General features: G+C 61.4%; 2 protein-coding genes and 1 long non-coding RNA gene across 14 annotated transcripts in view; 1 reads left to right on the top strand and 2 right to left on the bottom strand.

Moving 5' to 3' along the window:
• The window catches only part of LOC106728865 (gap junction beta-3 protein-like protein), a 10,013-nt gene extending 8,601 nt beyond the window's left edge, over positions 1 to 1,412 (bottom strand). For 4 of the 10 annotated variants that reach the window (XM_032473357.1, XM_032473354.1, XM_032473352.1 and 1 more), the window contains exon 1: positions 648 to 1,266. The gene's annotated coding sequence lies outside the window, so the exon portion shown is untranslated. Of the gene's footprint in view, positions 1 to 125; positions 268 to 647; positions 1,267 to 1,388 lie in introns of those variants that run through there. The other 6 variants (XM_032473358.1, XM_032473355.1, XM_032473348.1 and 3 more) reach the window with 6 other exon arrangements.
• On the top strand, positions 295 to 17,761 carry IL17RA (interleukin 17 receptor A). The gene is given in 14 exon segments (XM_032473340.1): positions 295 to 478; positions 7,483 to 7,507; positions 8,091 to 8,237; positions 8,929 to 9,041; positions 10,089 to 10,215; positions 11,361 to 11,408; positions 11,633 to 11,796; positions 12,378 to 12,461; positions 12,731 to 12,815; positions 13,590 to 13,601; positions 13,936 to 14,037; positions 14,609 to 14,650; positions 15,210 to 15,835; positions 15,837 to 17,761. Coding segments are annotated over 14 exon segments (2,595 nt in total). The 5' UTR covers positions 295 to 328; the 3' UTR covers positions 16,707 to 17,761.
• LOC106728867 lies at positions 4,839 to 19,934 on the bottom strand. 3 transcript variants are annotated; one of them, XR_004317238.1, is made up of 4 exons: positions 10,875 to 11,354; positions 8,943 to 9,132; positions 8,413 to 8,483; positions 4,839 to 7,783 (listed from the first exon to the last, which is right to left on the bottom strand). It is a non-coding gene; the product is annotated as an uncharacterized LOC106728867 (long non-coding RNA). The 3 variants fall into 3 exon arrangements; XR_001365143.2 differs by lacking the exon at positions 4,839 to 7,783 and adding an exon at positions 19,546 to 19,934 and having other exon boundaries at positions 8,184 to 8,483; positions 10,875 to 11,033; XR_004317237.1 differs by lacking the exon at positions 4,839 to 7,783 and having other exon boundaries at positions 8,183 to 8,483.
• Between the last annotated feature and the right edge of the window lie 998 nt (positions 19,935 to 20,932).

A 20,932-nucleotide genomic window follows, 5' to 3' on the forward strand; every position in this document is an offset into this window, starting at 1 on the left:
GGTCCCGCGGTGAAGCTCAGGGAGTAAGAGCAGACCGAGACGGAGCGCAGCACTCGCAGGCCCGGGGTTAGCGGCGCAGCGTGGGCGGGAGGAGCCCGGAGAGGAGCGCGGGGAGGAGCGCGTACCTGGGACGCACGTCGGGGAGGGACCCGCGGGCGGACCGGCCTGGCGCGAGCCCTCCCCTTCGGCGCGGCCCGCCCCTGGCCGGGCTGGAAGCCGGAAGCAGGCTCCCGAGAGCCGACTCGGGACTCAGCCAACAAGGAAGCCCAGGGCGCGCCCTCGCTGTCCCCCCAGCTCGGGCGCGAGCCCTCCGCAGAGGACGGGGGCCATGAAGGCTCCGCGCTGCCGGCCGAGCGTGTCCCCTGGGTCCCCGGCGCGGCCGCCGCTCCTTCTCCTCCTCCTTCTTTTGCGCGCTCTGGGCCTGGGTCGCTCCTCCCCGAGGCTCTTGGACTACCCACCGCCCGTGTGCGCCCAGCAGGTGAGACCACGCGCCGCCTCGGGGAGCCGGCGCCAAAGATGCTGCGGGCGGGCAGCCCGGGGTGGGAGGCCCGGGGACGCGGGGCCGCTGAGTGGGCAGGAGGTCCGCGAGGAGATCGCGGGGATCCGAGGCTTGGGCATAAGAGCGGGCAGCCCTGGGGAGGACTCACGGAGCGGCGGGAGTTGCGCTTCGAACACTGGAGGAGACGGAGTTAGCGGAGAAAGGTCGCGTAGCGCGGGTTGCACAACCTGGGCCGGCGTCCTGGCGGGAGGGGTGACACCTCCGCGGGGGCCCCACGTTTTGGGGAAGGACTGGGAGGCGCGGCCGGCCGGAGGCTGGGCGGGCTGGTTAGAAGCGGGTAGGGAGGGGCCTGCGGAGGGCGAGGTGGGGCTGGACCCGGTTCCAACCCCGGTCCTCGGACCCTCCTCCACCGGACCCCGCGCCCTGGGTATCCGGCGGCCGCGGAGCCTGGCGCACGGGCCCGGGGGACCGTTGGGCGCACTTTCCGGGGAGAGTTGTGCGGGTAGAGCGATGACCCCTCCCGGGGCGACTCCTGGGGGGCCGCGCAGACCCTTAGGACATTGCCCCTCCAGCCCTCACCACCCAGGCCTGGGGTCCCTCCTGCCTGTATCAGCCGGGCGGTTGCCCCGCTGCGCCCACAGGAAGCGACACACCCACCGCCGGGTAGTGTCCTGGGGGTGGAGGGCCGTCGCGAGGAAGAAACAACAGCCAGACCGTGCCCGCCCGCACGGCCTCTCGCCTCTACGCCCCCACCCCGCCCCTCTCGGTTTCCTTGGCCCCCTCCCCTCCACCACCGCTGACCCTAAGGAGTAATGCTCAGAATCTGAGTCAGAGGATGTGAAACAACCAAAGTGGTATTTCTCCTTATCCAGTTTGGTGGTGGACTCACCACAAGAGGGTGGAAGGTCGGTGACTGTTTAGCAGAAACTTTTTTAACGAGAATGATGTTGGGAAGTGCCCTGATGACTCCCACTCCTGGGGAAAGCAGGGGACTCGTGCTGGGCAGGTCCTTCCCGGGCACTGGGTGAAGAAGACGCGTTCTGCCGCCAGGGCGCCTGCTCAGCTTTTGTTGGCCCTTTGCCAGGAGCCTGCAAAATGCAAGGTACTGAACCGGCCAAGAAACCTCCCGGGTACCCGGTGACGGGGGTAGAGCACCCGGGGAGGCAGACACCACGTCAGGCAGCCTGTAGCAAGTGCCCTTTGCGCAACCAGTGAGCGTACAGAATTCCAAGGAAAAGAGAAATTATTGCCAGCTGGGGTGGACTAAAGTTTTTCGGGTTTGACCTCAATTGCTCAGCGGGAAGCCGCTGAGAGTCTGGGCGGCGGGACGGGGCGGGGCCTGATCGGGGCGGGGCTGGAGAAGGACTCGGCCGGATTTGTTTGCATCTCCCGGACCCTCCCTCTTCCCACCCGTCTCCACGCACACCTAGCCGCAGACAGGCGTCTCCACGGCCAGACAGCTTCCCTGCTCGGTGACTAGTCCCTTTGTCCCTTTGAAAAGAACGAAGCTACACCCTGCCTGGTGTTTCAGTGGATGCAAGCCCACGTGGCGACTGATGGGAGGGGAGCCGCACACTTGAGGCGGAGGATCTGGGTATGCATCCTGACGTCACCACCTGCAGCCTCCACAACCTGGGTAGTTTAGGCAGCCTGCCCCTGGGTCTCCGTGTCCTCGCGGAAGGGCTGGGTGAGCCTTCGCAGGGTGGGCCGGTACCACTGCGCGGTGCCTCTCCCCTAAGACAGCGAAGGACCCGGCACATGCCTGTGCGGTTCCCAGCCCAGTGCTGCAAACACAGGATGTGGGCCTGACAGATGTTTGTGGAACAAAAGGATGGAGGAGCCGGTGACCGGGGGAGCGATGGCTCGCGCTGCTTGAGGCAGCGACAGACGGAGAGCAGGTGCAGCGCTGACTCTGGCTGCTTGGATTTAGCACCTTAAGACCCGGTGACTGAGTCCCCCCAGATGCAGATCCTTGCTGGAGAAACCATTCCCTGCGTGGACTCGCCCCCAAACCCTCCCCGGGGCTTTCTAAGCCCAGAGGAAAGCCTGAGTTGGTCAGCGGGAGTTCCCTAGACACCCAAGCTTCTAGACAGGGTGTGTGTTCGTTCATAACACATCCTTTTTTTCCTGGGCACTTATGGTTTGACTGGAGGTGGAACAGCTGTTGGGTTTCACCCAATCTTCCGGTTCCCAGAAGCTCTCGGCCATGCCCCCCACCCAAGGGTCAAGTTGTGTTCTCTGGGCTCTCCGGCGTGGTGGGTGCACTGGGCCAGCAGGGCTGGGGTCCCTGCTGGTGGCATTAGAGCAGTCACAGGCTCCTTGGTGGTCCAGCCCAACAGCTGGCTGCCAGCCTGGGTGCAGAGACTGGGACAGCACCCAGCATCCAGCAGCCCAAGAAGCCTGGGCTGGCTCGGGCCTGGGCTCTGGGTGGAGCTTCCCCTCCCAGCCCCTCTGCTGCTGTGAGCTGGTGTTCCATCCACGCAGGGGGTGCCCCTCGCCTCCCAAGGTCGCTGCGAGAGCACATAACACGCTGGGTCAGACGAGGGGCGTCGTGGGGCTGGGTGTGCCCCGGCACCAGCAGTCACCTGCGGCTTTGTGCCAGCCACTGTGCGGGGGTAGCGGTCCACCTTCACTCGGAGCTCGACTACCTGCCAGGCCAGCACCGTTGACCCGTTGTAGAGATGGGGTGACTGGCCAAGGTGGAGCAGAGCAGAGATGAGTGTGCGACTTCAGAGCCCACATCTCTCTGCGAGGCCTGTGGTGGCTCAGTCTCAGTCCTTCCTTTCCATCTTCACCGTCCTGATGGAGAACGTGGGCCCACATGTTGTTACTCAGAGAGGCCGTGTAGCGGTGGTTAAGAGTGTGGTCCTGGAGCAGAACTACATGGCTTTGGGCTTCGGGTCTGTGGGGCCTTGGACCACTCAGCTGACCTTCCTGTGCCTCAGTTTTTTCAAGGGTAAAAATGGGTAAGGGACCTACATCATAGGACTGTTGTAAAGGCTAAATGAGGCGGTTTACTGGTGTGATGAAAGGTCTTACAACTTAGCTGGTCACAGAGATGTACTCATTTATAAAAATTCTTCAGACTTTTTAAAACCTGCTCATTTTATTATGTACATATAATATTCAATAAAAAAGCAACAAAATATACTGTAAAAAAAAAAAAAAAGGTTAAATGAGGTGGGTGTGTGGTGTTAGCATGACGCCCGGCACGGTGAGATCTCAGCGGGTACCGGCCCGCTGTGTCCTCTTGGTCGAGAACGTTCCCTTGGATTTCTGCCAGGCGCCCAACCTAGTGCTGTTCCCCGGCTCCCAGCTGGCACTCTGACCCTACCACTTTTTAAAATGGGCATTTGAAATAAAGGAATTAGGGCTGATTTGTTGGAAGGGAGGAAGACGAGATCCTAGTGGAGCCAAAGAAGACCCTGAGTGCATGTTTTACACTATTAAAAACATTACGTTACTGTAAATTCCACATACACGTTAAATAATTGATCATTCCTTCCCTTTTCACTTTTATCTCCCAATATCCTCTCTTATTTCCTTAAAACTGTTCTAATTTTATTTGTCTGTTTTAATTTTATTCTGTTCCCAGCATTGTCTTATTTCCTCCAAGAGCACTTTTTAAATTCAGGGGGTTTTAACCTATTTTTCATACAGGAAACTCTTCTCAAATACCTGGTGCTCTTTGGCTGTCAGAGGACATTCCAAGAACAAGGACATCGGACGCCCGGTGTGGAGGGGGCATTCCCATCACTGGGCTTCACTGGTGGCCCCAGGCTGGTGGTGAACGTGCCCTGTCTGCTGGGTGACTCTCAGTGTTGAGACTGGCAGGACTCTTCTCTGGGCGTGGCTGCCAGCAGGATGAGATCGGGCAGGGAAGTGGAGGCTCGGGTGCCCCAAATCGCAGGTGCAGCCCTCCCCTGCCCCCCAACTCTCACCCTTGGCTTTGTCCTCCCTCCCCAGGTACCCGATACCTGGTTCTGAGACGCGTCCTCTGAGCCCGCCCCGCTCGCCAGGTGCCCGCTCCTCCTTGTTGTGTCTTTTAAAAATCTGTCCTCATCTCTTGTCCAGTGATGTTACCTCTCTGTCCCTGAACATTTATAAAAATTCCCTCCTTCCTATAACTTTGATGTGGTTTGGGGTGGGGAGGAGATGGGCGTACGCCGTCACCACGCCAGGACTCAAAGGGAGTGTCAGGCTCTGTCTCACACGCATGCGTACTCCTCTGCGTCCGTCCCTTGACCCCCAGTAACCAGTGTGTGAACAGCCTGATGTGCACCTGCCACGTGTTTGTGTATGTTCAGTGTATTCACACATGCGTACACATACGCGGAGGGGTTTTTCATCATTTATTTCCAGACAAAGTTGGATCATGTAATAAAGGATTCTTTGCAACTTACTCTTCTCTCTCATATGCTGGGCATCGCTCCAGGTTGGCAGACCGCTGCGTAACCAAGTCTCTTAGCGTGTGCGTAGTACTCCTGGCGTGGGCAGCAGTCTGTTCAGCTGGCTCGGTCTTGGTGGATGGACACTGAGACTTAAACTCGGGCTCACGTTATTCGGGAATTCCCCGTTTTGTTCACGTACAGCTGATTTACAACATTGCATTAGGTTCAGGTGTACAGCACAGTGATCAGGTGGCGGTTTTTTGCAGATTACATTTCAGTATAGGTTATTACAAGATACTGGCTATAATTCCTTGTGCTATGCAATAAATCCTTGTTGCTTATCTGTTTTAGGTATAGCAGTTTGTGTCTGTTAATTCTGTTCAGTCCTTCCCTCTTGATGGGCATTTAATACCACAGAAAAACAGGGAAAGTTACCCACTTTAGAGCTAGCGTAAGTTTAATTCTAAAGCTTGAAAATGTACACAGAAGGAGAAAACGGTGGACCAATCTAACTTATGAACACAGATGCAAACAATTCTATATTAAAATTAGCAAATTGAACCTATGAACATGCTAGGAAATGCACTGTAGCCAAGCAGGACTGAGTCCAAGAGTGCGGAGTTAGTCCATCATCAGCAAATCGATCGACGCAGTTCATTACATCAGGAAATTAAAGGAGAAAATCTGCAAAGCTTTGTAAATAGACACGAGATATTTGACGAAGTTCAGAGGCTGTTTTAATTAAAAAGATAAGCAAAATGGTAATAGAAGGAAAATACGTGTGTACAGCGATGGGTCTCGAAGACCAAGACCTCAAACAGTGCCAAGTGGGGAGCCAGACGGGGAGCCGTCTGCGTCGGTCACAGGAGTTAGAGGACAGGCGCCCCCTGCTGCCTGCGTCCCAGACCCTCCCAGCTCCCCTTGGTCACGCGAAGACCAGAGCCTTCTGTCCTGCTCGCCATTCTGCGGTGGTCCTGGAGGAGCTACTGGTGGGTAACAGGGAGTTGCCCAAAGCGGGCATCAGTTTCCTTTTCTGCAAGAGCTCCCATCTCAGGGCGAAAGAACCGGTTTCTGTCCCCCGCGCGCCGGTCCACTCTGTCCTCTCCAGGAGGGGGAGGAACGAGGTGTTGGTGGGAGCTCATCCCCCCTCCTCCCAGGAAACAGTGGCCCTCGTAGAGAGAGCAGAGCAGCTGGACGGGTTGTTGGACGTGTGCCCGGCGGGGCCGAGACAGGGAGTGAGAATCATCACCAGGAGCTGGACGGGGTGCAGAAGGTCTGGACCCCGGGGGCTCATGAGTGACGTCCCAGAAAGGCAGGGTAGGGTGGCCCGGCATGGCTGGGCCAGCCCTGGAGCGAGCACGAGGATGCCACCAGCACCCGGCCTGTGAGTGAGGCCTGGCGGCATCCCGTCTCCTCCTCTGCCTCCTGCTCCGTGGGGCGCTGTCCGCACACACACTGAGCCCCACTGCCGTCCTCGGAACCGTCACTCTGGCTGCCTTGACTTGGCCCCACGGGAGGTGCTTGGTCCCTGTGCCCCCGAGTTGTCGCCTTGCTCCCCACCAAACCTGAGTGTGTGGGGGCCCCCTACAACGAGCGCTCCCTTCACGAGGTGCTCCCTGCACCCCAGCCGCAAAGCAGGGAGCCGGGGGTTACAGAGCAGCCTCCGTGTCAGACGCTGGGCGAGGCCGTCTCTGGTCCCGGCAGTGAGCTGGCCCCCCAGGCGCCGGGGCCTGCGGGATTCCTGGTCCTTTTCCTGGGCTTCTGGCGGGCTGCCTGTCTGACAGGGCAGCAGCTCACTCGGGTGCATCACTAACACACGTTCCATTGCTCGGGATCCGGGTGGTACGGCTGCGCCGGACGCGAACGCGAGGCTCCGTGGCTGGGGTCTCTGCTCGTGTCTCTGTCGGTTGATTCCCAGCGGTGCTCTGGGGCTGGCGTCAGGGCTGTGACTCTGCACCTGCAGACGTCCAGGCTGGGCAGGGTCAGGTGTGTTGCCTGGCGTCCCGTGGCTGTTAAGTGGTGAGGAGGCGACCCGCCCCGGGGGCACTGTTCTCCAGCGTAGAGTTCCCTGGCCAAAGGTGTCCCTGTGCTCGTAACGGGGACTTCTGAACGCGGCCCAGATCTCCCCCGGGGGTCAGAGAGCCAGGGGGACTGCCGGAGTGCGAGGCAGCCCCAGGGGAGTCCGTAATCACGGGTGAGATGTTATCTGTAAAGTCTGTGCCCACGGGGTGAGTTTTCTGTGACTGATCCTGTGACGGAGGGGTGGGGGGAAGTGGCAGGTTTTGTCCCCGTCTTGTTGCCCAGAAGCCTCAAGAGATTTGGGGGTGTTTCTGGGGCGCCCAGGGGAAACCTCAGTGTCTGGAGGTAGACAGTCCCTGACTCCCAACATCTCCTCCAGTCCCACTCTGCCTGTGCTGTGCCCACTTCTCACCCACTTCCCCTCAGTCAGCAGAAAGCATGAGGAGGGTGTGGTCCCTCCGAGAGGGGCCCCCAAAGGCGAGAGGGAGGGGGTGACCCTGGGGACGCCGGAGCCCGGCCCGCGCGCACGGAAGCTCTTTGCCGACGGTGACCGCCCGCGTCTTCCCCCCACAGGAGCTCAGCTGCGCCGTCAAGAACAGTAAGTCCTCTGTGCTCACGCTCCTCGGCTGCCTGGGTGATGAAGTGCTGACCCCGCGCTGAGCGGCCCCCAGCAGGAGGACCCCAGGGGCTTGGCAACGAGCCCCCACGCCCCCGCCCAGAACGCTCGCCATCGGTGGTCAGGACGGGAGGAGCCGGGCTGTCACTTGGGTTGGGGGGAGTCTCCTGGGGTGCCGCCCTGGTGAATCTGTCAAACAACTCTGCCGGAGCTGTCGCTGTGACGGGGGAGACGGCCGTGCTGGCGGCTTTGTTTGGCCTTTTAATCAAGAAAGATGTGCGGGTCAGGTGTCTGGGCCAGTTAGGGGTCCAGCCTGTAAAAACAGAGCCACTCTCCGGCTGCCTCCCGCCTCCCAGCGAGGGTGCGCTCGGCCATCTCCCCTTGAGCTTCCTTGTGACCCAGACCAGCATCGGGAAAGCAGGCGGGGGTGAGGCTGAGAGGCCGGCGCGCCTGGCCCCGGCCTGCCTGGGGAAGCCTGGCTCCCCGGCCGGGGCATCTTGCTTGTGCACCGCATCCCATTCCTCCTGAGCCTGCGAGTCTGATTTGTGCTCTTCCTGGCTCCCAGGTACCTGCCTGGATGACAGCTGGATCCAACCCCGAAGCCTGACCCCCTCGTCCCCCAAAGACATGCAGACCCAACTGCGCTTTGTCCACACGCAGCACGGACACCTCCTCCCCGTGGTCCACATTGAGTGGACGCTGCAGACAGATGGTGAGTGGGCATCCCTGGGCCCTGGGGGTGCTGCGCTGCCCAGCACCAGGGCCTCCACAGGCGAGACCCTCTGGCCCCACACCAGGCTCAGGACTGGGCTCAGACGTAAGGGTCCACGCTTAGTGACAGGAGCCACCTCCTCACACGAACCCTTTGTCAGTGGTTTTGACTTTACCCCGTGATGACATCTTCTCATCCCACGATCCTTCAAGAAAGGCCTTCCTTTGGCCTAAAATCTTTATCTCCCTGGAAAAAGAAGTCAGATAGTGAATTGTCTGACCGCAGGGCCGGCCCTTCTGAGAACAGCACCCCCAAACCTCTCCAGGGATAGACTTTATGCAAAACTGGGGGACCAGACCACCCCAGATCTGTGGATGGGCGGAGGGTGGTGTTCTCTGAGGCTCCAGCGCCACCAACTGCTGCACCCCCTTCAAGGACAGTGATGCCTGCTGGATGCCCACACCACGCTGCCAGCACCCTAGCCACACATTTGCAAAGCTTTTGCTTCTAGCCCAGAGTAAATTACGCTGCGCGAGTCCAGCTGGGGTCACTGTGTGCAGGCCATAGTGAAGCCAGCCCAGGAGGGAGGTGGAGGGAACAGGCCGGGGCTGAGGTCAGAGGGGCGGCGTGGCAGACAGACAAGTGACACCCCCTCACCCCGTGTGCCTCCTCTCCTCCCTCTGACCGTCAGCCAGTGTCCTCTACCTGGAGGGGGCGGAGCTGTCTGTCCTGCAGCTGAACACCAATGAACGTCTGTGTGTCAAGTTCGAGTTTCTGTCCAAACTGAGGCACCATCACAAGCGGGTGAGGCTCCGGCCGCGGGGAGGACGGTGATGCGGGAGGAGCAGAGTGGCCCCAACGGCTCCTGCGCTGCCTTCGGGCCGCAGGTAGCTGTCTGTTGTAGGGAAAGCTGGATGGGAAGGCGGCTCCCAGGACCTACCTTTGCCACCCTTGTGTGTAGCTGGGTTAGTCTGGGGCCCCTCTAGGGGAAGGGCTCGGCCCCTGTCAGGGCTGCGGTGTTTCTGCCGTGGTTTCCCTCTCATTTAGTCTGAGTGGAGCCCCGGTTCTTGCAGGGTGGTCCCGGCACCAGCAGCACCACCTGGGGGCTCATTTGAGGTGCTGGTTCTAGGGCCCCGCCCAGACCTCGGGGATCAGAGCCTGAGGGTGTGTATACACAGCAGCTGGCGTTAACCAGCCTTCCTCGGGGTCCTGACACTGGCCGTCTGAATGCTGGCAGTTTAGGTCTGGAAAGTGGCCGTTTGCAGCACCCGCACAAACAAACAGCAAAGACAGACCCCTGCCCCCTGTTTCACTGGGACTCCCCAGACTTGACCGCTGGGAGGAGGGCGAGGACCAGGGGCCTCCCATCCACCAGAGTAACTGGAGCGGGGGTTGGCGTCGATGCAGGTCACCTGCATCACCTAGAACATATCTGAGCAAGAGATGCCTTCAGGCCCAGGGTGGGCGGGGACCCCTTCGCCCTCCCACTGCACTTCTGTGCTCCAGGACAGCCTCAAGAGACCCCTGGCCTTCCCACTTAAGGAGGAGGGGTCACCCGACAAATAGCATGCTGCCCCGCGTGTGCCAGCCCCGCAGGCCCCAGTCCCTCGGGCTGAGGGGGAGGACCCCTCCGACTTCCCCAGACCTGCGTGCTTTCAGCCCTGCTGTCTCTGCACGAGGCCAGTGGTCAGTCCTTTTTTAAATAGGCAGGAAAGACCAGCGGAAACAGAGAAACGATGCCTCTGATTTTGGATCTCATGGTGGTGGTTTTCTCCTCATTTTGACTGACCTTTGGGCCCAGGTGGGTGAGAGGCCTGGCCTGTCTGACCCCTCTTCCCTCCGTGTCCTCAGTGGCGTTTTGCCTTCAGCCACTTTGTGGTGGAGCCAGGCCAGGAGTACGAGGTGACCGTCCACCACCTGCCTAAGCCCATCCCTGACGGGGACCCGAACCACCAGTCCAGACACTTCCTGGTGCCCGGTAAGCGCGTCCCCTCCACCATGAGCTGGGGAGGAAGCCACCAGGGGTTGCAGACGTCGCCTCCCCGCTCTGGCATGTGGTCCCCACGGGGCCAGGGCTGTCTGGGGAGTGGCTGCAGCCTCTGCTCCCCGAGGGCTGAACCAGTTCTCCATTGCACAAACAGTGGGTATTGGCCCAAGACCTCAGGAGTTTTCCAGGAGCCAGGGTCCCCCCCCTGGCTGAAGACAACCCGGGCCTGCCCAGGAAGTACCAGGAAGAGCTGTAACCCGCTCTGGTCACCTCATCCTCACCCCACACCCCACCTGCATCATCTGACACCACCCCTCTTCCCACTAACCCGCCCTGCTGTAAGGACCCCCAGGTTCACCTCCCAAAACTTCATTTGGTGTGTGTACTCCGACTACTTCTCCATCCTCTCTGGAATCCTGGCCACAACGTGTCCCATGGTTCAGAGCCACCCACTCCTGGGACCTTGGCCCCTGGAGGACAGGGTCTGCGCCTTCCACCTGGCCAGCCCCCAGACCCTCCCAGATTGCCTTGCACATAGTAGGTAATGGAAGTGCTTACTGGGGACAGTGACAGTCTTCATCCCCAGAGCGCCCCGCTGCATGCACACACACACACACACACACACACACACACACACGCCGTCTACTCACCCGGCTTTCCCTGGAGGAGTGGTCAGTGGCACCAAACCACTGGGAACTTGTCAGAAATGCAGCTTCCCAGGACCGGCCCCAGATACGCTGAATCAGAAGCTCCTCATGAGGACACAGGAAGTTGCAGGAAAGCTGCTATGGGGCCCAGAGCCCATCTCCCTGGAAAGGCAGAGGCAGCTCTGGAGCGGCAGCCCAGCAGGGAGAGGAGCTGGGGTGGACCGAGACTCCTCAGTCCCAAAGCACGTGGGGGGGCGGGGGAGTGGGGGTTTACACCTGGATCTGGAAGGTTCCAGGAGAGAGGAGGGGTGAGACAGCTGGGTCAGTCCCAGGCCTGTGGGGCCCCTGGCCCGTGGCAGCGTCCAGTCCTGGGGCTTTGAACAGGCTCCCCAGAAGGGAGAAGGTGGTTACCCCTGGTGTCAGAGTTTCTGCACCAGCAGGCTTTCTAAGGTAGGAGCATAATGGTTTCACTTTTTTCTGGGTGGGCAGACTGCGAGGACCCCAGGATGAAGATCACCACGCCATGCGTGAGCTCAGGTAAGTGTGGCTGGAGGCCCCGTGGGGGTCTTGACTTGGGTGCATGCACGCAGACACACACATGCACGTGCACACACGGGCATAGGCACGCACGCACATGCATGCGCATGCACACAGGCACGCACGCACATGCCCGTGTACACATGGGCACAGGCACACACGTGCGTGCACACGCGTGCACTGTGCACCCCACCCTCACTCCCAGACCCTGCCGTGCCCGACAGGCAGCCTGTGGGACCCCGACATCGCCGTGGAGGCCCTGGAGGCCCGGCAGCTGCGGGTGAGCTTCACCCTGTGGAACGAGTCCACTGGTTACCAGGTCCTACTGAGCAGCTTTCCGCGCGCAGATGACCAGAGCTGCTTCCAAAGTGTCCTGGACGTGCCTGCGGTAACCGTGTTCTTTCTCTGCCGTTTCCTATCCTCCCGCCCAGCTCAGAACCAGCTCTCCAGGCCTCGAGCCCCCCCACCCCGCGCTCGGACTGTGTTGGGGGTCCCACCGGGCTGCCGCCCCCCGCCCCGCCCCACATCCGGGGCTGTAGCTGGTGCTGAGTTGCTCCTACTGCTGATGGGACACAGCTGCCTCTGTCCCTCCCCATCCTGCGTCCCCCTCCCACACGTTCTCCCGGTTCTCTTTTTGTTTCGCTTTGTCAATTCCACTATTGCAAAAAGGGTTTGAAGATTTAAAACTGGAAATGAAGACAAAGGGGAAGTAAAGATGAGGAAATGAGATGAAGCCTGGGCGGGACAGTGCGGGACACCCAGGTCTGTCTCCGTGATGCCCGGCAGGCAAAGCAGAGAGGGACGTCGGGGCGTTAGATGTGTCCCCAAGTTAACAAACCGTGGCCCTGGGGATCGTTCCTCCTGGACAGCCTTTCCCCGTGGCCTTCCAGGCGGTGGCAGCCATGGGGGCTTCCCGAGGCGGATCCCTCCCAGCTGAGGCAAGAGCCTTACCTGCCCCTCTCCCCTCAGCCCCCTCAAGAGGCATTCCACCAGCGCTCCAACATCACAGTCACCCTACAGAACTTGAACTGGTGCTGCCACCACCATGTGCAGGTGGGGAGCGGGTGTAGACGGGTTCGGGGAGCGGGTGAAGAGTGTGGAGAGGGGGCACAGGTGGCAGCTTGTGGGCTCGTGCTCTCCCCCAGGACCCAGCGCCACTGCCACCCAGGGTTCCCTGCCGGGCCCCCAGCCTCACCTGAGCAGGGTCCCCTGACCCCCCACCACTGATGGGCCACCTGCCCAGCGGCCACCGGGGTCCCAGACGGGCGGGCCAGGATCTGCTCCCTCAAGTGCATCCCCCGCCCTCCCCTCCGCCCCCATAGGTCCAGCCCTTCTTCAGCAGCTGCCTCAATGACTGCCTCCGACACTCAGTGACCGTCCCCTGCCCAGAGGGGCTGCACACCCCAGGTAGGGTGGAGGTCAACAGCTCGAGCCCTGACCTGGTCCTGGGGGTGGGTGGAGGCTTCAGAGAGTCTCCTGGGTTGGACTCCCGACTGCCTGTCATTAGCTGTGCAGCCTTGGGCAAAGTGCTTACCCTTTCTGACCCTCAGCTTCCATGACTGAAAAAATAGGGGTTCTTACTGTCACAGTTACAGTTAAGGACCATGTTCTGAACTAAGTGCTTTAACGTGTCCGTTTTTAATCCTCACAAACTGTGAGTCATAGTACTGTGTACTAAGCACTGTGTACTAGGTACCATGCACTTAGCACTGTGTGCTATATGCTGTGTACTAAGTACTATGTACTGTGTACTATGTAACAAGTACCATGAAGTGGAGACTCCCTCCGCCGGGTTCATAGGTGAGGAAACTGAGGCACAGAGACGTCAGGTACCGTGTCCAAGATCACCCACTGGGGAAGTGACAGAGCCCGGGTTCTGGCCCGAGCCTGCGGTGCTGGCAACAACTCCCCATTCAGAAGCCATCGGCAGCCCACGTGCGGCTACAGCCAAATGCTGGTCAGAAAGCACAGGCGCTGCCCTGGCCTGCACGAGCCTCCCGGGGGCACAGGCCTCTCTCTGCAGACCACCAGCTCAGGGGTTCCCTTAGATCGTTTCACTAAGTTTAACCCGTACCAAAGGGCCGGGTATCAGGCCAGGGTCACAGCAGGCTCTGTGCGTGTCAGTGGTGGGTTGTGATTACTGCTGATAACTGAGGCTGTTCCCCTTGGTTCTCATTGCAGACACGATTGAAGGTACGCCCACCTCCTTCCCAGGCTGTGCTGCAGGGGCCCCCAGGGACGTGCCCTCAGGGGCCACAGAGAAGTCCCTGCCTGGCCTGATGTGGATCCAGGCAGAAGGCTGCAGCAAGAGGCAGCCCAGGGTGGTGGGATCATTGCCTGTCCTGGTGCCAGAGAGGACACCCGGAGCTGGGCAGTGGGGTGGGGCCCCCAGGGCTGGCGTGACAGAGAGGACACCTGGGGCTGGGCAGTGGGGTGGGGCCCCCAGGGCTGGTGTGACAGAGAGGACACCCAGGGCTGGGCAGCTGGCCTCCCTGCCACGCCGCTGACGCCATTCTCCCCGCCACAGACTACCTGCCCCTGTGGGTGTACGGCTTCATCACGGGCCTCTCCATCCTGCTGGTGGGTTCCGTCATCCTGCTGATTGTCTGCATGACCTGGCGGCTACCCGGTAAGGGGCCGGGGCTTCCCCTCTGCCCCTCTCCTCCTTCCTGTGCCCCTTCTCCCCACTCCAGCGCTAAGGCTGTGCTCAGGGCTCCCCACGTTGAGCACAGACGCTGTCCCCCGTGGGCAACACCTCAGCTTGGCAGGCGAGGGCTCGGAGGCTCCAGAGGGGTCGACCTGGGCCCAGGCCCCAGCTCGCCATCTGCACCTGGGCAAATGATTCCTGGGCCTTGCATCCTCTTTTATAAAATGGAAATCATCACAACACCCACACAGTAAATCGACTGTAAGGATCGTGGGAAGTCTTAGCGTAGAGCCTGGCCTGTTAACTCTCCCGGGTCACAGAGCAGTCGCGGGAGACACGGCTTCACGGCTGAGTACAGTCTCCCTGCAAAGGCCCAGGGCATCCGGTGACCGGGGCCTCGGCGCCTCCTTTGTCAGGAACGGGGCAGCACTCCCACCAGACGCCCCTGCAAGCTGGTCCCTATTTCTCAGAAGAGCCGTTCTGAGACATCTTGTAGGATTTCTGCCCCCTGCAAGGACACTTCTGGAGTATTCTGGTATCGTCTTTCTTTCAGGCTCCCCCCACGGCAAGTATGAAGATGGCAGCAAATGCACAGGTGGGCGGCTCCAGGCTGGGCGGGCTGGGCGTGGGGGGAGTCCGTTCCCTGAGGCCTGGGGGTGGCGCTTGTGGGATGCACGCTGGGCCAGCTCCTGTTCCTGGGGAGACGTCACCTGCAGACAGTCCACCACTAGCCCCGAACAGAGGACAGAGGGCCCACCCAGCAGGGCTGCGCTTGCAGTCGCTCATCGCTGAGCCAGGAGAGGAAGGTGAGGGCACCATGTGGCCCCTCCTGCAGCAGCTACTTCTATTCCATAGGTGGGCCCTCGCGCCTTTTAAGGAAAAAAAGAAATTTAATTAACTTGTAGGCTGAGGAGCAGATGGGAAAGCACAAGGTTCTTTTCCCCGAGGCACAGCTGTTTTCCAGGCACCACAGGTGAACAGCCGCCCTAGGCTCATCCCGAGGCTTCAGCTGCGTTTCTTGGGCTCAGGAGCCCAGCTCTGCCTGGTCCTAGCCTCCCTGGCGGGCCAGCTGAGGCCACCCCTGGCCTGAGTCGTGCAGGCCAGTGTGGTGGACGTGCCTGGACCCATGACCCGGCTTCCTCTGTTTCCCCCAGATGTCCTCCCCGCTGCCAGCCTGAGCCCCCCACCCCTGAAGCCCAGGAAGGTCTGGATCGTGTACTCGGCCGACCACCCCCTATACGTGGACGTGGTCCTGAAGTTCGCCCAGTTCCTGCTCACCGTCTGTGGCACCGACGTGGCCCTCGACCTGCTGGAGGAACAGGTCATCTCCGAGGTGGGGGTCATGACCTGGGTGGGCCGCCAGAAGCAGGAAATGGTGGAGAGCAACTCCAAGATCATCGTCCTGTGCTCCCGGGGTACCCGAGCCAAGTGGCAGGCCATCCTCGGCTGGGAGGACGCGGCCGTCCAGCTCCGCTGTGACTGCGGGAAGCCCTCGGGGGACCTGTTCACGGCGGCCATGAACATGATCCTGCCGGACTTCAAGCAGCCCGCCTGCTTCGGCACCTACATCGTCTGCTACTTCAGTGACATCAGCAGTGAGAGCGACGTCCCCGACCTCTTCAACATCACCTCCAGGTACCCGCTCATGGACAAGTTCGAGGAGGTCTACTTCCGTATCCAGGACCTGGAGATGTTCGAGCCGGGCCGCATGCACCGCGTGGGGGCGCTCACGGGAGACAACTACCTGCGGAGCCCCAGCGGCCAGCAGCTCAGGGACGCCAGTGCAGCGCTTCCACCGGTGGCAGGCTCGCTGCCCAGACTGGTTTGAGCTCGAGAACCTCCGCTGGGCAGACGACCAAGACCTGCCGTCCCTGGACGAGGAGGAGCTGGAGGAGCCGCTGCTGCCACCGCCTGGAGTGGGGATCGTCCGGCAAAAGCCGCAGGTGCGGGAACCCACCTGCGAGGGCCCCCTGGCTGTGGAGCCGCTCCTCTCCAGGGAAGGGGGCAGCCTGTCAAGGCTGGAACCCCGGCCTCGGTCCCCGGGGGAGCCGGCGGCCCAGATGCTGCAGACAACAGTGGTCCCGGTAGAGAGGGCCCCTCCCGCTCAGGTTGTGGAGCCAATCCCCCGGGCCGTCGGGAGCAGCGCCGCAGGCTGGGTGTCCCTGGTCGGGGGAGGCAAGCCCGGCCCGCTGCCGGGGCCCTGTGGTGCCCGGCGCAACAGCATCGTCTTCCTCCCCGTGCACCCTGAGGACCTGCCTGTCTGCAGCACCCCCGTGGCATCGCCCGACCACCCCCTCGAGGACGTGATGGGGCAGCTTGAAGGCGCGGTGCTCCCCCTCCTCCGGCAGAGCCTGAGCTGCCAGGCCCAGGATCCACTCACGCCCCACGGGGAGGAGCAGCGGCAGTCCGTGCAGTCAGACCAGGGCTACGTCTCCCGGGGCTCCCCGCAGCTCCCCGACGGGCCTGGGGAGGATGACGACGAGGGGGAGGACGAGGGGGAGGCTGGGGAGGAGAGGCCTCAGCAGCTCTCCCCCGAGGGCCTGGAGAGCCTGAGGAGCCTCCAGCTGCAGCTCTTCTTCCAGGAGCTCAGCAAGAACCCCGGTCTGGAGCCCGAGAGGCCGCGTCGGGGCCGCCCAGACCCAGGGCGGTGACAGCGTGTGTGTGTCCCTGGGGGCGTCTGGGCGTGTACGCATGTGGACGTGGATATGTGCCTGTGTGAGGTGTGTACCTTTGAAACAGACTACTTGAAAATGTCCCCTTCACTTTTCATTGTGACCATCTGGTCACCCTCGTCCCCACAGGAAGCCACAGCCCACTCCCAGGAGCTCGTGGCAGAGTGTCCTCGATTCTCCATCACTCATTCATTCCTTCGGCCTTTGTTTTGGGCCTGCCATGGCCCTGGTCACCAAGGAGCTGACCGTCCAGTGAGAGGGACAGAGTAGCAAACAGGATGGCCGTGCAAGATGCAAAGGCCGGACAGAGGCCTGCCCAGGGCTAGGAGGTACCCAGAAGGGCGCCTGGCCCTGGGGAGAAATTCTGGAGGAGACAATTATGAGCTGAAGGAGAAGCTAGTTTCCTGGACCAAGAGACTGTGGTTGGAGAGATGGCAGCTGCAGGGGTGAGGGCTGGAGGGGAGCGGGGCAGGGGAAGTGGAGGCAGTGGGCCAGGCTGGGGCCATCAGCCCAAAGGCCGAGGCTCCTTCACCCTGCGGGGCTGCTGCCCCAGACACACCCGGAGGCCAGCTTGGGTCATTTTTGAGGAAAGTCCCAAGTCCTGAGCCCATGTGCGGCCTCAGCCAGTGGGAGAAACCTGGCAGAGGATTCTTCTGGGGCGGCTGGCCGGGCCCTGGGCTGTAGCCAAGGGCTCGCACCGGGGTGGGGAGTGAGGATCCGGACAGGCCCTTCAGAGGGGGAAGGTTTGTCACTCTCTAGTTGAAGGCTTGAGGTCCAAAGACAACATTTAAGGCCCAGCATTTAAAGAAGCTTTTTCCCAAAGCAGCTCCTTGGGAGAGACTGCAGGCTTCTGTCTGGTGGGATGCCGTCCGCCCTGGGTTTGTGGGTTCTCTGTTGCTTCTACCTGAGCCCCCAGCTCCCGCAAGCAGGGGAGGATTCTGACATGTGATGGGAAACTAGATATCATGGGTGTACGTGTGTCTGCATGTGTGTGAAAGAGAGCTTAACAATAAAAGAATGAATACGTTTATTAACTCTGATGAGAATTCCTGGCAGTCATTTTGAGTCACGTGTTGCTGAAGGTCACGGAGGCCCTGGTTTAGAGGCCTTTCTCGTAGTGAGAGTGCCTGGCAGCGGGCCATCAAGGCCCAGGTCCCAGACAGTGCATGGCCCACACCCAGCCCGACAGCACCATAGGACCAAGTGCAAGGGTGCTATAGACCACGTCCCCCAAATCCTGAGGCTGACACCGAACCCCTAGAAGGGTGGTATTGGGAGGGCCTCTGGGGGGTGATGAGGTCATGGGGGTGGAGCCCCATGAGTGGGATTCATTCCCCTGTGAGAGACCCCACAGTGCTCCCTCCACCTTCCTGTCGGGTGGGAACACGGCCAGGTGATGGTCTGTGAACCAGGAATCTCCCAGAACCCTAACCATGGACTCCCAGCCTCCAGGACTGTTCCTGACAAGCTGCCTCGTCTCCAGGGTCTGTTACAGCAGGCCGAGCACCCAACTAAGACAGGACGGAGGACTGAGCCCACCCAGCCACCGGCCGCAGAGGCACCGTCCCTCTCGAACAACCCTGGAGGTGGGCATAGTTGCATCCAGATGCCTCCCACACTTTCTGAGACGTTTCACCAGCTTCCAGTAAGCACGGGTTGACCTGCAGAGCATGGGGTTCCACGGCGGACTTGTTCCGTGACGGAGCCAGGGCTCAGCCCTGCAGCAGGACGGCCCGGCCAGTGTGGTCCTGGTGCTGGAAGCACACGCTCCACCTGGACTACATTACCCACAGACCTCGAATTCTCGCTTTCCTGGCCTTTGAGGCCCGACGTCCAGTTGGCAGGGTCCCCTACGTTCCCTTTATCACCAGGGCTGCTCTTTTCTCTCCTAACAGCTTCACTGAGACACAGTTCACAGCCCATATCACCCACAACTGACAGTGCACAAGTCCAGGCTCTGAGGACCTCAGCAGCCATCAGCATAAGCAATTTTAGAACATTTCTCTTACCCTCAAGGAAACCCAGCACCCCCTTAATCATCACCCCAAGACCCCTAACCTCCTCGTCCCTGGGCAAGCGCTAACCTTCCCGTCTGTGGGTTTGCCTGTGTGGACGTGCCAGGTATAAACAGAGTCAGGAAGGTCCCCAAGGCCTCTTGACCCTTGTTCCACCCCCGCCCCGCCCCCCACCCTAGAGCCCCCCAGTCTTCACTGGTCTCAGCTCCGCTAAGTGCTGGAGATCTGTCAGCCCGATGTGGGGTCTGCTGTGAAGCAAACACCAAGGTCATCATGTAGGAGGAAGACCACACCTCTCTTCTCATGTTGCGCTGAACCGCTGCCCATAAAACCCTGCCTCACCCAGAAAGGCCCTCTAAGAGCAGGGGTCCTCCACGCTGTGGCCCCCACCTCTCGGGCTCCCCTCCTGAACAGAGTGCACAGGAGGGGCTCAAGGGGCCGGGAGGACCCCCAGCCACCCGACCGGCCATGCAGGGACGCCTGCCTGTGATGGGTGCCCGACCCAGCCTGCGATTCCACCCCGATTTGCGCAGCTTTTCCTGCTCTCAGTCCCAGTGGGAGGAGGAGGAAAGGTTGGACGGTGATCCTAACATTGCTGGAGACGTTGGTGCTAAACCAGTTTCTCCTTCCTGCTTCGGAAGGGCCTCAGAGGGGCTTAGGTTCTGAAGGGGTTGGTTCAGCCACTCAAGCATCCACGCAGGGCTTCGGCGGGGCTCTCTGGGCGCAAGGTGTGATGGATCGCACCGGTTTCCCGCTGACCTTGGAATATGAACGGGGCGGGAGGGAGAGGATGAGGCGCTTACCGGCAAGGGCGGGTTTCCTCCCACAGCCGTCGGACCCCGGACTCGGGGTGGGGGGGTGTCTGCCGGCCGCCGGACACATGAGAGCGGGGCCCTCCCGGGAGGACCTCGGACACACGCTGCTCCAGGCCTCGCAGGAAAGTAAGGGCCCAAGGGCGCGAGCCCCGGGAAGCGCCGAGCTGCTACCCGGCCGCGTGGGCCTGAGCCGGAGGCTGGGCCCCGGCTCCGCTACCTGCCGGCCCAGGCACGCAAGCCGGCTCGCCGCCCCTGCTCCCGGGCGGCCCGGCTCTGAAACGGGCCGCGCCTGCGAGGAGTGGGCGGTGCCGAGGGGCCACGCCCCGGAAGCCAGTTGCAGAGGCCACGCCCCGGAAGCCAGGGGCGGGGCGGCCCCCCCGGAGCTGCCGCCCCCGCCTCCGCGCCGCCCCGGGCGGGTCCCGAGGTCCCAGGCCCCTGCCCCTCGGCGGGGAGCTCTGCGGATTCACACCTGCGTGTCCCTCAGTGTCCCGGCTCCTCCCTCCCAGTGGCCTGAGAGGAGAGCGGGGCCCAGCTGGCCGCAGCCTGACCAGGGCGGGAAACCGGCCCCGCTCTTTAGCCAGAGCCGGACAGCGAAGGGGGCCGACAGCCGTGGCTCAGACCCGGAGCCCCTTCCTGGCCGCAGGGTGAGCTCCCGGAGCTGCTCCGCCCTCTGCGCTCAGGAAACGGAGACGAAGGTCCGTTCCCACCCTCCCAACCCCGACCTGCTGTGAGGACGGGAGAAGCAGCGATCCGGAGCGGGCCCGGGACACCTGGAGCTCCGCCCTGGGCGGGCTGCAGGGCCAGCCTCCCCCCCCGCCCCGGGCACGACCCCCCTCCAGAGGGGGTGAGAGGCGGCTCAGCTGTGAGAAACGGGTGGCGGTCATCTAACTGTCGCCTAGGTGTAGGGAGACTGGTCCTCGTGCTCTGCAATTACTGTGCGTGTACATGTCCCCATTTGAAGGAAAGGACCATTTCTGTGTATGTCTCCCCATTTAACTCTTACACAGCCTGTGAGGGAGGTGACAGGGCTCCTGTTTTACAAGTGAGGGGTCCCCGGGGCCAGGTGAGCGCCAGGGCGCAGCTGGGAGGCTGAGCAAGCTCCTGGCCTCTGGCAGGCCACCTGGCGCAGCGCTGGCCGTCTCTGCGCGGAAGGAGCGCAGCAGCGAGCGTGTCTGTCCCTGTGCCGACTCCACAGTCCCCCGTGGGTTAAAAACACACAAACGGGGCGTGTGTCCCTCCTTCACGGTAAGAGTTCGTGCTCCAGGCTGGGAAGAGTAACAGAGGAAGGCAGAGTCTTCAAGAAGTTGTTTCGCAGCCTTTCCCGCTTTGGCAAATTGTTCTTGGCAAGAAGCAGGAGTGAGGCCCAGGTGACTTA

This window comes from Camelus ferus, chromosome 34 (assembly GCF_009834535.1).
Source record: "Camelus ferus isolate YT-003-E chromosome 34, BCGSAC_Cfer_1.0, whole genome shotgun sequence".
In the NCBI taxonomy this organism is placed as follows: domain Eukaryota; kingdom Metazoa; phylum Chordata; class Mammalia; order Artiodactyla; family Camelidae; genus Camelus; species Camelus ferus.